The sequence below is a fragment of the Sphaeramia orbicularis genome, chromosome 22 (genome assembly GCF_902148855.1).
Source record: "Sphaeramia orbicularis chromosome 22, fSphaOr1.1, whole genome shotgun sequence".
Taxonomy (NCBI): Eukaryota; Metazoa; Chordata; class Actinopteri; order Kurtiformes; family Apogonidae; genus Sphaeramia; species Sphaeramia orbicularis.
This window is the reverse complement of record NC_043978.1, coordinates 30,768,237-30,788,239: the sequence shown is the minus strand read 5'-3', so window position 1 is coordinate 30,788,239 and position 20,003 is coordinate 30,768,237. Positions and strand designations below refer to the sequence as shown.

Sequence of the window (20,003 nt, the reverse complement as noted above, 5' to 3'; positions counted from 1 at the left end):
GTCAGTCAGTATTTATATGCATCACAGTAGCTTAACCCATAAAGACCCAAACAACCACTGCCGACCAAAACCATCGACTAATATAAAATAAAATAACTTCTAATCCACTAATCCTATCAATACATGTAAATAATTGGTGTAAAATATAGTTATTCATCTTTTCATGGTCATCAGATATGACCCCACTTGGACATTCAGATGCGCCGTAGTTACCGTGGAAACACTGTCATCTTCTACAACATTGATTCACCAGTAAAACCCATGGAGTTGGATCAATGACAGTGGATGGAGACACTGGGTTTATGTTCAGTTAATGAGAGATTAGACTGAAAAAGTCTTAATTTTTCTGTTTCTAATATGATAATTAACTTTACTCTGAGCTTTTATCAGCATCTACATGATCAGTGAATTAAATACTGGAAAATACCAGATTGTATTGAATAAATGCAAAAAACAGAGGATAATATTACAATTAATGGTGAGAAATTGCTTCAGAAACATTATAGAGAAAAATTCATTTGGAAACTGTCAGAAAAGTAACACTGGGTCTTTATGGGTTAAAGGTAGGAACAATAGTGAAATCAAGATTTGGTCATAGAGTAAAGAATGACTGAGACTTTGTCTGGTTTATAGAGTATATTCATTTATTTAGATATATTTATTCCTTTAAGAGACTGACTTATAACAGTGTCCAATGTAAATACCTGAGGACAGTGACTTCAAGGAGGTCCAGCATCAGCTGTGATTACAAAATAGGCAAATTAACAAAAATAAAACAGCAATAGAATACATGTAGATTGTAGCTGGTTGAGGGGTCTTAAACATGAACAGGTACCATGTTTGGTAAACTACTACATGCTGATGATTAAACTGTTATAAAACAGCTGAATCACAGTGAAAGGAAAAGAGCTCCTTAACATCTAAACTACAGGAGCTACAGACTCACATGAATAAAGACGCTTCAGTCAACCTAGTTTTGTGTTTGCTAAACATAGTGTTGGTTTGTCTGAGCGGCTGTAGTGGCTACATCATCACATGAGTTACGGAAACAACCGCAGAGACAGCATTTTCTATGGCATGGTTTCTACTGTGGAGAATGGCAAGAAGGGTCAGTGACTCAAACTGTGCCTGAAGCACCGCTCTATCTTATTTCAATTTCTGTCCTTTTTTGGCACAATTGGAATAGCTTTCACAGCTGTCATTTGCTAATTGAGTTTAGCAGCCGCATCAGTGCCAGTCCCCCAAGAGGGGCACTGTGAGAGGTGGGCATTATGGGGCTTTTTTGGATTAGGTCGAGTTCAGGGCCAGTTTTCCACTCCAAGTCTGGTCCTCAGTGCCACCCTGCACATCGAGGGGTAATGTTGTCCCAACAGGACATTCTTCTAGCCCAGCACCACCCACATTCTGACTCTACAAGGCATCCCTTCACTCCCTGAAAGGGCACAAAGCTCATCTGCTTCCCACATACGACATCTCACAAAGACCTGCAACGCTGATGTAAAAGGTAACTGTGTAGGGCCGGGCGATACAATGACCTCAAAATGGGGCAAAATGTATATCATTAACGATACACTTTGGACATTTGTACCCGATACAGATACAGCCTGGTAAACTGAAGAAATAAATGTGACATGTTTGTACTGAACAGCCTCGTGATCAAAGACTCAGCCGTGTTTCTAGTATGTTCTGGTTTCCATTTAAAGACATTCTTTCTGGACTAAACCCTGAAACCTACATGGCTTTGTACAGCTAGTGTGAGGACAATGAAAGTCATGGTGTGTTCAAGTACAGGGCAGAAATTCAGACATCTATACTCAATGTTGGATTCAATAGAGCCACACAGATTTTTTTTCTCCAAAATATTATTTTAGTCTCTTCTTACAACTTTCTCACAGTATTTTTAACTTTCCCTCTAAATTATATATATTTTCTCAAATACTGACATGTTCCTATAAGATGATAAGGGTTCATTTATGCTCTACGTTAAAGATGCAAATGGATACGGACGGAGCGTTCTGTCTGTCCCCTGCATACATTGCGTGCATACGTCTGTCCGTTTTCCGGGAGCTTGCAGATGCATACCCAAATGGACAAAATGGAGCAGTACCACCAGAACACTGGAGGCAGTGTGGAGATTTGAACAGAATAATTTCCAATAAATAGCAGAACTTTTCAAAGAGCGACTGTCTGCATTAGTGAAGAACTACCGAAACATTTATGACAACTACCCTTGTCAATATTAACATTAGTATCCACATTAGTAAAACCTCCTCTGTCGTCGCCATGTTTGTTACTTATTTATTATTGACATTCCTCTTCTTCTCGAAAAACTCAACTCTTTGTGGTATTGGGCCAGTATGGTAATTAAGAGTGTCGCCCTCTGGTGGATTAATTGAGAAACGCTCATTCCAACGTACAGGATGCACAGAAGTATGAAGGCAGTGATGTATGACAACATTAGAAACAAATGCACCTATTTACATACATAAAGTGAGCATAAATGAGCCTTAATATGACTATTTTAAGTATCAGATTGTTTTCTCTTTTCAGTGTCACCATATTACTCTTTCTTAAGGTGTAAAGTCATCTCAGGATACTCTCCAAACTAGCGGGAAAAAATATAAATATCGTGATTCAGAAATGGGATTATCTGATCTTATTTCTTGCCGTATCACCCAGCCCTACCTCGTCCATCTTCCCAGAGTTGGGTTTCTTAAGATGACAGACCACATTCTGTTTGGTTACTTCTTCTAGATTCCATCTGCTATTATCACCTTTGGCTTTTATGTCAAACACACTTGCAGACTAACATGTCCCTATACAGTAATAACACACAAACATTCTCCCTAACAGGAAAAAGTTGATTCCCCAATTGGTAGAAAAGGGTAATTATACCCATTAAAGGTAAACAATGGTATATTTATATACCCTTAAACCTGGTAATAATTCACTGGGAATTGTATCGTTCTGAGACGCAAATCTGACTTAACTAGAACTAATGGTCTAATGTGGCAACTACAGCAATGAATTACATAATGGTACTCAAGTCCTCATATGTACAGGAGCCTGTACTATGGCTCTGTTCCATTTATGACACGGATGAAACCTCAAACTGTCAAATAAAACCAGTTCTACGACATGGAAACAATACGACAAATACTAACCGTATTGTTTGATGACACTTCCACAATGATGTTCTGCGCTAACAACTATGATAAGCACCAACAACAGAAACATTTAGAAATGTATCAACACTGACCTACAGTAATGATTATACGAAGAGAAACACAAACGTGACACGGTACATGATGAATTCCATGAACCCATCACAGATACAATGTACATTTAGGGTTGGGTATCAGGTCCAGTTCTGCTTATCGATCTAGTTCTGATCGATTCCCTGTTTGGATTCTGATGATTCAATCATCATTCTTACATCAGTTACCTGTTGAAAAAACACTAATGACATATTAATATATAAAACCATACATCAATATTATATTGCATTTGGTATAAATTGTTGTTTTTGTATTTTACACCAAACATGTACCCTTTTGTTACATAATGTTATTATATTGTATACAACTGTATACAAGGTAAGGGGATGATTCAGATTTCAGACTGATTGCAGATACATTTCTTTCACTTTCATATGCAACATTAGCACGACTTAGGACTCAGACCACACTCATTTAAAGACAATTCTGAGGTAAAAAAAATTGTGCCTGTGTGGACCCGCATGTCACCGACTGTTGTTACTTATGACACTTAATGGGTATATTGACCAGATGAATATCTAAAAGTAATTACATGTGGGTGCATCCGTCTTAACAGTTAGGGAATGGCGTGTTGAATACATTTTTGCTCATTTTAAGAGATGGATCTCCTGTCTGCACACAGGGTTGCATCCCTCTTCAAACTGTTGCGACTTCAGCCATGCATGCCGGCTCAGCTTAACAAAACAGTCCTGGCATTTAGGAGCCGATAAGCAGAACCAAAACTCACATTTTTTTTCCCAGTATCCAGTACTTGGTATTTTGTATTCTTTCCCAACCTATGTACACAACATTCATTATTTCCTCTTAGCTTCTTCTAAACAAAGAAAGATCCCTCCTCTATAGCCATGCATTATCAGGAGGTGCACATCTTACTCCTTTTCTAAGGCATGGGCTGTTGGATCCCGTAGAGGGATGCTCACACCCTGTGGACTGAGCAGGCCAGCACAGCAGAGTCCTCAGGGTCCTCCATAAGCAAAGACAGAAACACAATCTTCTATCCTCACTTCATCTTCCATCCAGCACTTTCTCTTTTTCATCCATGTCCTTGGCCATGGACTTCCAATATTGATGGCAGGCCAGCTCCAGCAGCTCCATCCCTCCGAACAGCTTCTGCTGGGCCACGATTACACTCGACCATGACCAGGAGTAGAAACCTGAACGGAGCCCACAGCCACAGGCCGGTGAAGCACCGAGCTATGAAGCCGGTCCAGTACAGCAGAGAGGCGGCTTTGATCAGAGCCACCCTCAGCTCCGTCTTACACGGAGGTACACGCGCCACGCCGTCCCTGTCAAAGCCCCGTGGCTCTCCGGAGTAGAACTCCCGCAGACGGGCCTCCTTCTCAGCCCAGCGCTCGCGACACCATGACTCCAGCTCAGATGAGGAGGGGAGTGCAGTCACGGGGTAACGGCGGACGTGGAAGTGATCTCACGGGGGAAAAGGCCCAGGATGAGGTGACGTTCGGTTTGAGGGATGTTTTTGGGGTAAGCTACAGTGATGTCATGGACAGCATCCAGGTTGTCTCCTAGGAACACAGACACCATCTCATATTAGTAAGGAATTTTATCAGAAAACTGGCTTCTAGTAAAATTTAGAGAAGTTCCCCCGATTTAAATTTGTATTCAGCGTTTTCCCCACCATCCTGGGGCACCGCCTTTATTTATCATTCGCTTCAGCTTGGTAAAGTACTAGTAAAGTAGTTTCACTAATGACAGTGGTTGTATACACTTGCTTTTATGTTCAGGTAATGATCTCTTGATATCGTTTTTTCTGATTGGATCCAATAACCTTGCACTTACTGGACTTTTATGAACATCTACATTAGATGCAAATCAGAAATTTTAACTATAGGCAAATACTTCATTTTCACTGCAAATGTAAGGATAATATTATAACAAATTGTGATTAATCACTTGGGGGAAGACCACAAAAATCATTTGGAAGTTGGGACAAAAATAGTTGTGGGTCTTTAAAGGTTAAATTGAGAATGAGCCTTTAAACAATTCCTGAAGAGACGTGCTTTCTATAACCTTTGTAGACCTAACACTGCATTGAGATTTGATATTATCCCTTGACCACATTCTGACTGGTAATTAGAAACTGTGTCATGCCTCTTCAAAATCCCAGCCTTCACCTCTATTACACAAGTACCTCTAATTATACAGAGGCTTAGGGCTTCATCCCTTCCCTACCATACTGCCTATACCATCACCACCAAACCGCAGTGTCCTTACAGCACAGAGAGAGGTGAAAGAAAGATCAAATGGACAGGATGGACACCTGCACAACTCCTGCTCCTGTACATTTAATCTACAGTGAGGTAAAAATAGAGTCGAGAGGGGTTCGGTACTGACCAAGACAACATGCACGGGATGGCAGTCCGCAGTCCAGAGCTGAGGAAAATTAGTTAAATCTGATGACATCACACTGATTTACTACACCTGCTGGGAGAGTTAGTGCCATGCTCAGCATCCAGCATGGGTGGGGGATGAGGCAGCGGGGCCAAGGCTGGTATTTAAGGCTGCTGGAGGACTGCCAGAATTAGCTCATAGGGAAACATGAGAATCTCAGGGGTGTTTGTAATGGCTGGCAGTGGCAATGAAGCATGAAGCACAGGAGGCTAACAAGAATAACAGGTATCATACCCCCCCGACTAACAGCACCACTGGAACGGGTGCATGTTATTCTCCATCGGTTTTGCTGGTAAAATATACTTATAATGGCGCCATTTGCCTGCCAGCTCATGGCATTTTTATTAGTGGTAGTTTAATGTAGAGAGCTTATACTGTAGTTCATTAACTTCTACTACATGGATTAGACCTAACCTTTTCGCAATGTGTCCACAATGAAGGTGAATCCAGTGGTCCGGGGATGCAGAACATACTCGAACTTTGGCAGGCTGTTCTGAGCAGCAAATGCATCACTCTTGGCTCTTGTATTTTCTGCAGGAAACACAGACATGCAGTAAGTTCTCATAGAGGTGTCCATTAAGTACAATTTGTTACACATGTGATAATGTTGCTCATTGGTATTCAGGTACGCGTCATTTAATATATGTTTCATTGTCCATTTTTCAGCCGAAATAAATCAAGGCTTTCATTATAGCCACTGGAGTTACAAGCTGGGACTCTAATATCGGCAGGGATCAGTGTGATATGAGCAAAGAAAACACACCAAAGTCTGGAAAATAAAGTGGATAACTCCGGGGTTTGTCATAAAATATCTACAACAGTTAAGTATAATGTTACATCTTCTGTGTTTTCAACTGAAAATTTCTGTATTTCATTGTGGTTGTAGTAAACACTCTATTTGTAGAAACCAAAAAGCCTCATGAGATTGGAATTACACACTACAAAACATGTTAACAAGTTATATTTTTTAAAGTACTTTTAACAATGAAAAAAGGGGAGAACAAAACAAGACGTACAAGATATGAGCATCACCAGAGAATTAAAATAAAAGCCTGCATCTATCCAAGCAAATGAATAAAGGTCTGAAACTATTAGCCTTACTCACTATTATGAGGAAATATGGTAAACTAAAACCAGTTCCTCAAAGTAAAAATGAAACTAATTTTGCACCAAGGAAGTAAAACAAAACTACAACTAAAGCCATATTGAAAGGAAAACAAAGTGTCAAAACTCTAAGGGCTCTAGTATGTAATGCTGACGGAACTGCTTACTTTACATCACTGATGTTGAAAATTTAAAAAACTCCAGCACATTTACAGCCAACATGCAAAAGAGCATAACTGATGGTATATAACACTTAAACACTACTCAACATCAACAAAAGTACAACTGGGAATATATTATACTATTAACACAAATAATATAAGAGTAAAAATAAATGAATACTAATAATGTTGGGTACAAGTAATGACAACATTTATGAATAACATCCAGCAGCAACAAACACTTTAGGATGTAAAGAGAAGACGACTCCTTACTACCCAAACATTCCTGAGGAACTTGTTGTAGGAACATGTAAACCAAACAACGACTCATTAGTTATGTTACGCAACCAGCAGCTCCTTCAGACAGACTGTAGGACAGAAGGACTACAGACAGAGCTCTGCAGAGCAGGCCTGGATATCTGCTCCCCCGGGGGCTCAAACCTATAATACGTAATTTTGTACAATCAATTCAGCCAAGCTCCTCAGCTTCAGGCGAGGTCATGGAATTTTTAGAGGCTTAAGTGTACTCAACCTGATCCAGTAGAGTGAAGTGTGTATGTATACAGGACGGGACTATTATATATGAAGGAAGAATAAAAAGGACGGCCTCTGTGTAAGATGTCAGAACATACTGCATTTGTGCGTTGTTGTCAAATTAATCCATAAGGTTTAAGAGGCTTAAATGCAGTCTACACACATATACAGACATGCAAGTTCAGTTGCACAGGAGAAAGTGAAGCCAATTAAAAACCCTGAAGCTGCTGTCCAGTGCTGACGCAACTCCACTGCCCCCCCCTCATGACATCATGCATCAGCTTCCCCTGGCAAAGCTACTCTGGACTTTGAGTGGCTTAATTATAATCTGAACAGGCTTTAGACACCGGTGTCTCTGTTGTGTGGATTGAAAGATCAGAGCATTCTGGAGATATGACTACGCGGGTGTGTGTCGAGGGATTTCGGTCATGCCTTATCACTTTGCAATTGTGTGTTTGCATAACAGTGTCAGAGCAAAGTGTAAGACAGGTGCCCAGGACACACTAAGCTCTGGAGGTCTGGTTTGAGGGCGATTCTCTGAATATGTTTACATGGGTGGATGAAGCAGTGCGTTCTTCGTCCTCACCTGTGAGGTCTGTGCCTTCGGGGAACAGAAGCAGCTGCAGAGGCTCTCTGATGTCACAGAAGTAGTCCAACATGTTCTCCAAATGCTTCTTGTCCATTTCCCAACGACGCTGAATAAAGACAAAACAGGCCACCTGCATCGCCCAGCCTGCATAGAAGCAGAGGAAAAAAAAACTATCACTTATATCTTCTTTAACCCTTAGAGGTCTAGAATTATTTTGTGAATTTTTCTTCACATCTCAACTTTCTGAAGTGATTCATCACCACCCTCTGCATTTTTCAGTGAAAAACATGCATTTTACCTCCGCCAGGAGGAATTGTGATCGGTTTGCGTGTTTGTTTGTTAGCAGGATAACTCAAAAGTTATGGACGGATTTTCATGAAATTTTCAGGAAATGTTGATAATGACACAAGGAAGAAATGATTAAATTTTGGTGGTGATCAGGGGGCGGGGGGGCACAGATCTGTCTTGGCGGAGGTCTGCGCTCTCTGAGTGCTTTTCTTGTCTCATTTTGAATTTACTGACCATGATGTTCATAAAACTTCATAGTTAAGGCATATCAACAGAGAAAACTGAGGCAAAAGTGACTTTTCCAACAATATATACCATATACATCATTAATTGAATGTCAAAAAGAGGGTGTACAACCACTGTCACCTGTCAAACTACATGGGTTTTATTAATGAATCAATATTGCAGAAGATGACAGTGTGTCCATATTCACTACGGAGTCTCTGAACGTCCAAATGGATCATATTTGATGACGCCGAAAAGCTGAAAAACTGGATTTTTACCTGAATTGTTGTATGTATTAACAGGATTAGTGATTCAAAAGTTATGAAATACTTTAGATCAGTAGATGCTTTTGGTCTCCCGCAGCTGTTTAGGTCTGTTAGGGTTAATCCTTACTTGAATATTTCATAACACTGATTAACAATGATTTGTCTTCCAGAAGAAAGGGATGTTGAGTTATGCACAAGTCAATATTTAGCCATTAACAGCATATGATGTCAGTGATGTACTTCTATAAATTCTTAGGGATATACATATGAGACATATAAATAGCTGTGACATCCACTTACACTAGTGTTACATAATGTAATATATAGTTTTTCAGGGTGGTGTTGGTGGTTTCTCTCTTTTTATGTTGCAGAAATCAGTTAAAATTGTCACTATGCATAGATTTTCTAATTTTCTGCACAAGAGAAGTAGCCCTAAATTAATGAAATGACTGTGGCCTGTGATTTTTTTTCCCCAACAAGATTATATCTTAATCACTTGTAAAAGAGATCTTAGTGAAGAGCATTTTCAGGGCTAATGTTTTCAGCTCATGTGCACTGCTTCATCAAGTAGTAGCAAACACCTCATCGAATAGAACTGTAATATCTGTGCATTGTAAATGAGCAGAAGCCTCTCTCACACTCACTGTTGTATCATCAGCTGTGTTGACCATCCTGACATTTATAGTTATATACTGGATGTGGAAAGTATTCACCCAAAGACCAGTTATGAAATAACAGGCCTGTTGACAACGGCTCTTCAGCCCAAACACACTGGAGATCATTGGTGGTTCCTTCAGTGGGAAAATGTCACAACCAACAAGCATTAATGCAAGTATTTTTTGGAGAATTTTAGAAAAACTGATGGGGCTCTGCTCGTTAGGTTTATTTTTCATTGGCTTGATGTTCATATCTATGACCTGAAGTTGGTAATTTTAGTGTTTTTTTCCTTTTTTAAACATGTGTACATCACTCAAAAACTTAATGTGCTGGAAAAATTGTACATGACAGACTAACTGCTTACACAAGAATCTGTCTCACCTGAGAGTCCCATTCATTTCATGCATTTTGTAAACCTTGCTTTGTTTAATAAGCATGGGTTGGGTCTTGCACATAAAAATTTTTTGGATACTCTCTTGCGTCAATGTTTTATCCAAGCTCCACTCTAACCTTTTGATTGAACTTACCCTTTTTGCTCCACTGGAACTTGTGTTCATTTCTGATCACAGAATCTCTCACACAGAATATGTCCAATGTTTCTGCTCATAAGGTAAAAATCCTTGCTGCCACACCATACATTGATTTGAATTACAGGCCAACACATTAGGCTTTGCATATTAAAGTCTTAAATTTCAAATTTTAAGGTTTTACAACGCAAAACAGTGGTTGCAGTGGTAGCATCTTCCATCTTTATTGGTTGCTTCTGCTGCCTGTCATTATTGGATCAACTGCCCATTTGCATATGTGCGATGGTAACTCTACTTGGACAAACAGCCCAAAATGCATTGCCAGAGACGTTCAGAGTAATTCTGCAGATGACACACCACCACACCAAGAGATCGATTCCACAGGAAACACTGTTGTCTACTTGTTGTGTTATACCATTTACTTCCTAGCAAATAAAGCTTGCCTGAAAAAGCCACAATCTTGGACCTCAAAAATTACAAAAAATAACTATTACTCTATCAGTGTTGGGGAATGATTAATTAAATTTAGTTAAACTTGTCGGTAAATGACTTTGCAGTAGTCTGCTTTTAGTCCAGCTACATTCAGGTGTAAAGTGACTTGATAAACCAAATTACATCAAGGTATTTTTGTGTAGGCAAGTGTGGACTGGCTTTTTTAACCAATTTAATTGATCAGACCTTGGTTTCTCCATTGGGTTGTTATTGTAGATTAACCTTTCTCATCACTGCTGGACTCATTTTGTAGCATGTGGCAAAATTATGCACATACAGGTCTGTATAAAACATGAAATTGTACCCACCGAAGCCAGGAACTGCTTTGAGAGCAGCTTTGAGGCAGATCTTCTCCAGACGAAGGTAGCTGTACCTGAGCAGACAACACCACAGGAACATCCAGTCGAGTCGTGTCCGATGGTCATGATGATCACGCTTCTCTCCCCGGGAATGAAGCCATCACCTGTTATGACCACCTTCACTCCAAATACCAGCTCCAGCAAAGACTACAGAGGCAAGAGTAAGATGGGGGGGGGCAAGATAATTAGAAAACAATATAGGGGTAGAGGTACGGGACTAGGAAGAAGAAAAATGTAAGATGAATTCAAGAGAGACCAGAAGCAGAGGAGAAATATAAATAATACCATAATTCATTTTGGCCACGTGAGTAATTGCGCTTAAGGGGAATCAGGATAAATGAAGTGCACTTGTGATAAAAATACTAAATCAGATGAAGGCCAAGTGGCATTAACAAGACTGAGATGATGCAGACTAAACACAGGTAGCTTTAGACCATCTATCACACACAGACGTAAAGGCTAAGATGATCTACACACCACAGGCAGGGTGAGCCAGGTCGCTACGATGCGATCAGTGATCCAGCGATACCAAGCAGGAGACAGCAGCATGAGGGGCAGGACTGGACCCAACATGAAGATGCTTCCAAAAAAACTACCCAGAAACAGGGTCACCACGAAGTACAAGCCCCGCACTGACACAGCCATCTAAAAAAAACAAAAAAAGAGAATTATACAGGGTGGGGAAGCAAAATTTACAATGAACATTTAGTTGTTTTTTCTCAGCAGGCACTACGTCAATTGTTTTGAAACCAAACATATATTGATGTCATAATCATACCTAACACTATTATCCATACCTTTTCAGAAACTTTTGCCCATATGAGTAATCAGGAAAGCAAACGTCAAAGAGTGTGTGATTTGCGGAATGCACTCGTCACACCAAGGAGATTTCAAAAATAGTTGGAGTGTCCATAAAGACTGTTTATAATGGAAAGAAGAGAATGACTATGAGCAAAACTATTACGAGAAAGTCTGGAAGATACTATAAAGAAGAATGGGAGAAGTTGTCACCCCAATATTTGAGGAACCCTTGCGCAAGTTTCAGGAAGCATTGTGAAGGCAGTTATTGAGAAAGAAGGAGGACACATAGAATAAAAACATTTTCTATTATGTCAATTTTCTTGTGGCAAATAAATTCTCATGACTTTCAATAAACTAATTGGTCATACACTGTCTTTCAATCCCTGCCTCAAAATATTGTGAATTTTGCTTCCCCACCCTGTACATATAAACAAAAAACCTGTTACACATAAGAGTATGTGAAGAAGTGTGTGGTAAATCGGTTGATGAAAAGTTATGACAAGTACAAGAATCTTCACTATGTAATGGGAGCATTACTGGAACAAGAATGGAACATGAGACAAAAGAAATTATCGATGCTCTCATCAATAGCAAAGACTGAAGTTCTGTTGTTCTTCTGACATATTTTCCACAAACAGTGGAACGATCCGAGGCAGACATTCTTAGTGTGGAATGTAAATAGGGGACCCTTTCAGACTGTGTGTAACAAATTGTTGGTACATGGTTCGTAAATCAAGTGTGGTTGTGGCTTTAAGTTATTCAGTGAATGTACAGAATGCACAGTGGCATGAGCTAATAGCCAAAGATTCTGCTATTGTACATGTAAAAAACTGTAAATCATCACACAAAGTGCTGCTGTGATAGCTCATCATTAGCTATTAAGTGTAATGAAGTTGATAATCACTGTTACCGAAGGCCTGTTTAGTCATCTTTACTGGAACAGTGGCCAGTCAGACACATTATACTCTTGTAAAGTGGAAACCAGCTGCCAAGTAAACAGGTTACAGACCTAAGGAAACCCTAATGACTATGGAACATGTATTCAGTGCAGCTAAAGTGCACATTATCTAAGTTTTATGGCAAAGTTCACGCAAAGAATTAAAGCATTCACTCTGGACAGGCCACTTCCCTCCATTTGTGTTTTTCATTCTTCTATTTTAATATCGTTTCTACTCAACAACAGAAGACTATACAGTAATGTTCTAAAATAATACTCATCTGAGGTGGTGGGTATTTCATTACTTTTTAAATAAATGCTCATCACGTGCTTTGTAGGAATACTGTGCAAAAAGCCTACCCTTGGTTTGTTGGTTTTGTAAAGTTTTAATGACCACACATATGCATTTCTCAGCCTCTGTATTAAGGTCCACTCTAGATGTATGTGAAGTATGTATAGCAGTATAAAGAAAAGTTTCAGGGGAAAAACAAAGCCTCTATAAATCAAAGTGGTAGTATTTATTGTGACCTCCCTTTGCACTTAACATGTCTTCAACCCATTTTTCAAACAATATGAAATTTATAACATTAATTTTCTGATGTTTCATACCAGGTTTCATTCGACACATGTCAGATGTTTCTAACAGTTTCTGCTCATTCCTGTCATATGGTCAGGAGTAAATAGTGACTTTTTGTGTCTTTTAAGGCTGTGCACATATTTCCTGTAATCTTGTTAAATCTGAAGAGAATAATAATAAATATGTATGCTCAAAAAGAACAAAATTAAAGTTAGCCTAAGATGTTTGCACGGTACTGTATCTTTTAACACTGGTGGAGCGATAAAAGCTGGGGCACACTGATAAAAAAAACAGTAGCTAATTTTTCAAGCTAATGCCAAATTTATTCTTGATAACAAATATACTCAACCCATTCGTTTTCAACTTAGTTTTCTAAAACACTGTGAATGAGTTGCATGCATTCTCTGTCAAACGACTTTTCTCTTGAATAGGTCCACTGTTGAATATTTTACATCCTTGACAATCATTTTTGCTAATTAATACGATAACTGTTATTCAGATTAAAAGAAGGACTTTTATAACTTTGTTTTATTTTAATATAGATACATTGTGATTAATTTGTTTAGTTTAATTTAACAAAAAAGCAACATTTTGGCTTGTATCCCTCCATTTAGGTGAACTTGAGCATCTTGACCTAAACTAAACCTATAATCCCTAGTTTACCTTTGACGGAACGGTGAATGAAATGTAAAAATAAATGAAACCTTCACTCAGGATGCCTGTCTTTAAATATAACGGCGGTGTGGTGAAAGACAGCTCATTACCTAAGCACCTGGCCTGAGTACAAACAGCCGGATCCAGGAAATGCAGAGCCCTCGAAATATTAGTGAACTTGTGAACTCACTCTTAATTTGATCATGTGTTGACAGACAGTTCAACGATTATACAACAACTACAGATGACATGTTTCACTCACTGTGTCAGTATGACTCTGCACATTAGACACCACTGCTCTGTATGACCCTCAGTGGAAACCTTGTAAACTGAATTCTGGTTAAGGAAGCTCAACAACAGGAGTAGTAAGATAACAGATGTAATACGAGTCATTACATGCCTGTGGGAAGTGAACTGTAAGCCTGTGATTCAACATAGAGATAAAAAGTAATATAATAACAGCCGATTAATTAGATATCAGCTTTTTCCTGCTTCAAGATATCATCATGTCAACCTTTAAAACCCACAAAAGATAATATAATTCAGTGGTTCCATAATATATCCAGTAACTCTCATACTCATTCAGTCATGTTAATGTGGAACAATTGTCTCAGCTTCAGCATCAGGTTCGAATACTTCAGCTTCCATTGATGACATACTGTACATTTCTGAGCTAACTGTAGCTAGTGTTGCAGCAGCAGCAGAGGATAAGGAATGGGCATCACAAAATCCACACCAAAACATCTATATAGAAATCAGTGGTGTTATCAGAATTATCTTGGAAACTCGCCTAATTTGATCTCAAGTGGGTCAGACCAGTAAAATAATAGCATAATCACCTATAAATAAATAGTCTGAATTTTTCTGCTATTTTTGTGCAAAACAGTAAAAACCTTTAGTAACGGGCATAATCTTGTTAAAATTCCACTTATTTTTTCTAAGAATTTGTCAGGTTGTTCATGGCTGTATAGATTGTTCAAATTTTTTACGAAAGGATGATTCATAAATGTAAATATTTCATCATGTAATCTTACTTTTCACATGAAAAACGGAAAAATTTGGAGCCATAAATTCTAGGTTATTATTCTATTATTTATTAGTCCAATCCACTTGAGATCAAACTGGGCTGTATGTGGCCCCTGAACTAAAGTAGTGTTAAACCCTTGACTGTTAATATCTTCAGTGTAATTTCCGCACCATACACATTCATACTGCAGGCCGCATTGGACCCTTTGGTGAACCAGTCTGGGCCATGAGCTGAATGTTTGACACCCCCCTGCCCTACAAAGTCCACCAAAACACTCGTGTGTGCATGTATCCACATGCATAAATAATACTAGGTCTCATCAGTGACATCAAGGTTAAAAGGGGGGATGCAGTGTGTGTGTGATTACTCTGAGCCGTGGCCTTGCTGACTCAGTGAGTCTTGGGTTGATGCTGCAGGGAGTCGTCTCATCCAGCAGGTGCACTCTTCTCTAACATTAACTGTGTCTCACTCTCTTTCACCTCATTTGCTGTTGTGATTGCACAAGGCTTGAGTCCAGACCCCCCCTCCCCTCCTCCTCCTTCCATCCCACTGCCCTTGCTGACACCCCGTGTACCTGCAACACCATGACGCAGCAACCGCAGTGGCTGAAGGCATATCTAAAAATTCAAGGGTTTGTGTGTGTGATTATGGTGGCAATGAGGGTTTAAGGGTTACTGGTTTAACGATGGAAAATGTGAGACATGAGAGGTGAGAAAACAGTCTTGCTCAGCATATGTGGTACAATTAGACTGTGTCCCCATGCACACCCAGCACATGCTCATGGGTGACTGCTGCGACTAACAGACAAACCTGTTAATACAGCAAAATGGCCAGGACACACCTAGAGCCGAAGATGTGAGGAGTGAATGGGATTAGAACATCCCAGTGTTAAATAAACATGTTTATCTTCCGGCTGCGGCGGACACAAGGGACATGATGGCACTACTTACACAACGCACCCATGGAAACTCTTATAGTCATATCCAAGGCAAGTACCACTGGGAATTTGATCTAGTTGGTTAATATTTATTTAATCACCATGGTGATATTTGAATAGCACTTCCCCCAAATAACACCGCCACAGGCAACGTACGGCATACTCCTCATAGCCCAAGTCTGAACTCTCTGGCAATAATTATGCATTCCTTACTTTAAGCCAAGACCAGACATCCCAACAGAGCAAAGCAGAGGAAGAGGTCAAGCATGTCTGGGCTAAAATGAGCTGAAGTGCAGTGTGTGTCTGTGTAAGTGAAGGAGAAGAGGAATATAAAACAGATAATGCAACGAAATTAACTGCAAACAGATCTAAACATGTCTGTTTTTCTGATGTTCACTGAGAAACGCCCTTGATTATTATGGTTAGTTTGATGTTCAGTGGTTCAGACTAAAGTTAAAAACAGGACCTTTCCAACAGTGAGGAATTGTTTTCAGATTGGTGGTGATAGATTTATGTGGCTTTCAACCTATTCTGGCTAGAAACTACTGTTTTTAGACATATGCATGAATAACGAGTAATTCACTTGGTCTAAAAGAAAGCACAGTTGACAAATTTTTAATTAGGGTAAATAATATGCTTGAGGTCACTCCTTGGTTGGCCAGCTCTACTATTACTATTATTATTATTATTATTATTATTATTATTAGTGGCACTTAACGACTAACCGACTTAAATTATCTTGATTTTTTGATCCAATCCATAAATGTTATGCTTATTTGTTTCAGTTTTAATTAACTTTATTCATTTCCTCTGGGAAATTTATGGTTTGACCCTATGACTGCTGCAGTGACTAGCTTCTCACTTCTTAAACAACCATCAGTTTGATAGAGAGCATAAAGATCGGACTGTGTTTAAATGGAAAAAGGTCATGTGGTCTGATGAGTCCAGACTGACCCTGTTTCAGAGTGAGAAGAGAGCAGATAAAGTAACTACCCGTCATGCCTAGTGCCTACAGTATAAGCACTGGTCTTATGATCTGGGGTTGATTCAGTTCATCAGGTCTAGGTTCAGCAACATTGTGTCCAAAAAATTAGGTCATCTGAACCTCAATATACTGAATGACCACGTCTGAACATCAGTGGATTTTTTTCTTCCCTAATGATACAGGACTATTAAGATGACGCTAGGATTAATCAGACTCATGCTCATGTCTGATGCTCCCTAAACAGATGGATCATGAGACATAATTTTCACACATGCATTGACCACCACTGAGTCCAGATCCTGGACCCACTGAGAATCTTTGGGTTGTGATAGAGGATTTCATGCAACGACCCCAACTCTCCCATCATCAATACAAGATCTTGGACAAAAATTACACCAATTACTACTACAAAATAAATATTGTAACATTTATTGTGTCTCGTATGAGCATTGTGGGGCATATGTAGCCTTATTGCAGGTTATGCATCCTGGAAATCAAAGCTAAAGATGGTGCTACCAAATACTGTTTGAATGACTTTTTTTGACCGAGTAAGTGTATATATCAATTATATCACAGAGCTGCTCATGTTAATCAGGGCTCTTATGTCAACATTTAGAATAGAATAGAATAGAATAGAATAGAATAGAATTGCCCTTTATTTTCATTATACTGAATGTACAATGAGATTGGAGAGCTTCTCCTTTTACAGTGCAAACAGATAATTATAGATAAAATATAAGGTACAAAATATATACAAGATGAAGTCCTACAGGACACTGCAATTAACTCTATATAGGCCTACAAATACAAAGAAAAAAAGGATGAAAATTGAGGATATTAAAAAAAAAAAAAAAAATGTAAAAATGTATTGCACAGAATGGTCAAATATTTACAGAATAATTACAGTGCACTGGGTGACTAATACTGACAGATGAATATATATTACATGTGATTATTAATCCCAAAATGATTGTATTGCACAGGATGAATGAATAATAAAGAAAACAACATTGTTTTATTATATCCCTGACATTATATTGTGTCCAACATCAGACACAGAACAGGATCTCCTTAAGTTGACATAAAATCATCAACTTTTGCATAATTTTTATAACAATATTCCCAACAAATATCCTCACTGATGAAATCAGCACTCAATTCTAATTATGTAAATAAAGGATGACGACGATTAGTTCCACAAAAATTACTGTCTACTAATGTAGTGCTGTTCTGTCCAACAGCAACACCACAAAATAAAACTTTAAGAAAATCATTATTTTTATTACTTCAGAACATGTAGGTGGCAACTAAATCATAGAATAGTAGGGAAAACTCTGCAGTGATGGCTGTGCAGAAACTGTGGCCAATGTTTCTGTTAGTGTTTTGATCTAAACTGTGCTAACTCTGTCTGAATCTTTAAATGCTGATTTTACGAGTTTTGAGCAATTCCAGTGTCCTTTGATATATTTCCAGTTGTAAAATTTAACCAAGTCTGGATGGTGCCAACAATACTTTTACTTTCAATTCACTGTACTTTCATAATTCATTGACCCAGAAGAAAGTAAACCTAAAACACTACATGTTAGCAAAGTTCTTCTTCAGCTACACGGGTGCACAAACCATTTAGAATGCACTACAAATTATTATCCCTTCTGTTTGCACTGCTTCCTGAATAATGACTGCAATGCAAATAAGACATTCGACCGAGCTGCAGATAAACATTAATGACGGTGAGTGAAAGTGGTATAAAAGCTAAGGCAGAGTGATAGCTTAGTGGCCATATTCAGTCACCAAACATGACCAACTGAGTAAATGCAAAACATACAATTGAATAACGATATAGTGGAACAAGCGTATGACTAAATCCCTTTAAGTTACACTACAACGCCTTTGCTGACAGGTTGTGTTTTGGGCTGAGGCTATCAGGACAGACAGCATGAATGCTATGCTAGCTTAGCAGCCAATCTGGCAAAGTATAACTATCTTACCCTGAATGATGCAATCAGCTAGCATAGATTTCAACAGGACTACACACATAATTCATCTATTGTGCACACAATGTCAGTTTACTCACCTTTTGTGTTTTCTCCTAGAATTAGTTTACCACTGTGTTGACCAAGCTATCGCCAAGAGACACAAACACTTGGTGCGACATAGCAGCGCAGCAAGGACAGTTAGCAACGTGCTATCGTTAGCTAACAAGCAAAGATGATAAAACAGCTGTGTTTCGCGTATATTAGTCGCGTAACACTTGTTTGAAACTGTTTCACCAACGATTTATTTCACGCGACATATTAGCTGAGTCAAATCCCGGACCACAACAACTTCGTTTTCTTCTGTTTAGCAACTAGACAACTGCTGCAAAAGTGTATTCGTCTTGCCGTTTATGCTAACACGACCTATCAACTTTTAACCTTCACCTGTAGCTTCACTAACACGTCAACAGGGGGTGTTGTTTGTGCAAGGTACATTCAGGGCATTTTTGTGGATTTTATTTTCTCCTAGCTATTCAGGATTAATTGGACATGATAAGAAAGAAAATAGACAATAAAAAAGTATTGTCTTGAAACATGAAGTTGTAGAAATTATATCCTCTTATTGGGGCAAAATGGGGTTAATACTTCTGTACAACTCCACTGTCCTTAGTGTGTAACCACCAGAAAACTACAACTCAATGCCTGAAGATAGCTGAGCAAGAAAAGAAAATGACAAACAACGCTAAAAGCCTCTATTTATTCAGCATTTGCAACTCAGTGCATTGTCCTTGCTCCATAGTCCACACTACGAATGTCTATTTTATCTGTAGGATCAGTCCATTATACTTTCTACCCTGTGTGAAATGATGTACAAACACATTGTATGAGCTATTTTTGTTTGGCAAGTAAAGAACACATACGTAACACATTGCACACATGACCCACAACTGCCTTGCCCTGCAGTTGACTCTGATTTTCATGGCAAGGCAAGTTTATTTGTGTAGCATTATTCATACACAGGGTAACTCAAAGTGCTTTACAATGGCATAAAAAAAATCACGACAAAAGCAAGACATTGAAATTACATTAAAAACAAAAAAAAGGGGGGGGAAAGGCATTAGAATAATCAGAGATAAAACGATTTCAATTGTACATCAACACCTTGAGACTCTTGTTTTACATTTACTGGTGTATTTTAATTTTTTTTTACTTCAACTAAG

At 38.8% G+C, this 20,003-nt stretch overlaps 1 protein-coding gene across 1 annotated transcript; it reads right to left on the bottom strand.

The window, feature by feature from the left end:
- Nucleotides 1-623: 623 nt before the first annotated feature.
- Nucleotides 624-19,216, bottom strand: lclat1 (lysocardiolipin acyltransferase 1). The gene is given in 9 exon segments (XM_030126030.1): nt 624-4,409; nt 4,411-4,703; nt 4,706-4,801; nt 6,102-6,218; nt 8,073-8,219; nt 10,839-10,952; nt 10,955-11,036; nt 11,367-11,534; nt 18,882-19,216. Coding segments are annotated over 8 exon segments (1,143 nt in total). The 5' UTR covers nt 18,882-19,216; the 3' UTR covers nt 624-4,283.
- Nucleotides 19,217-20,003: the final 787 nt, after the last annotated feature.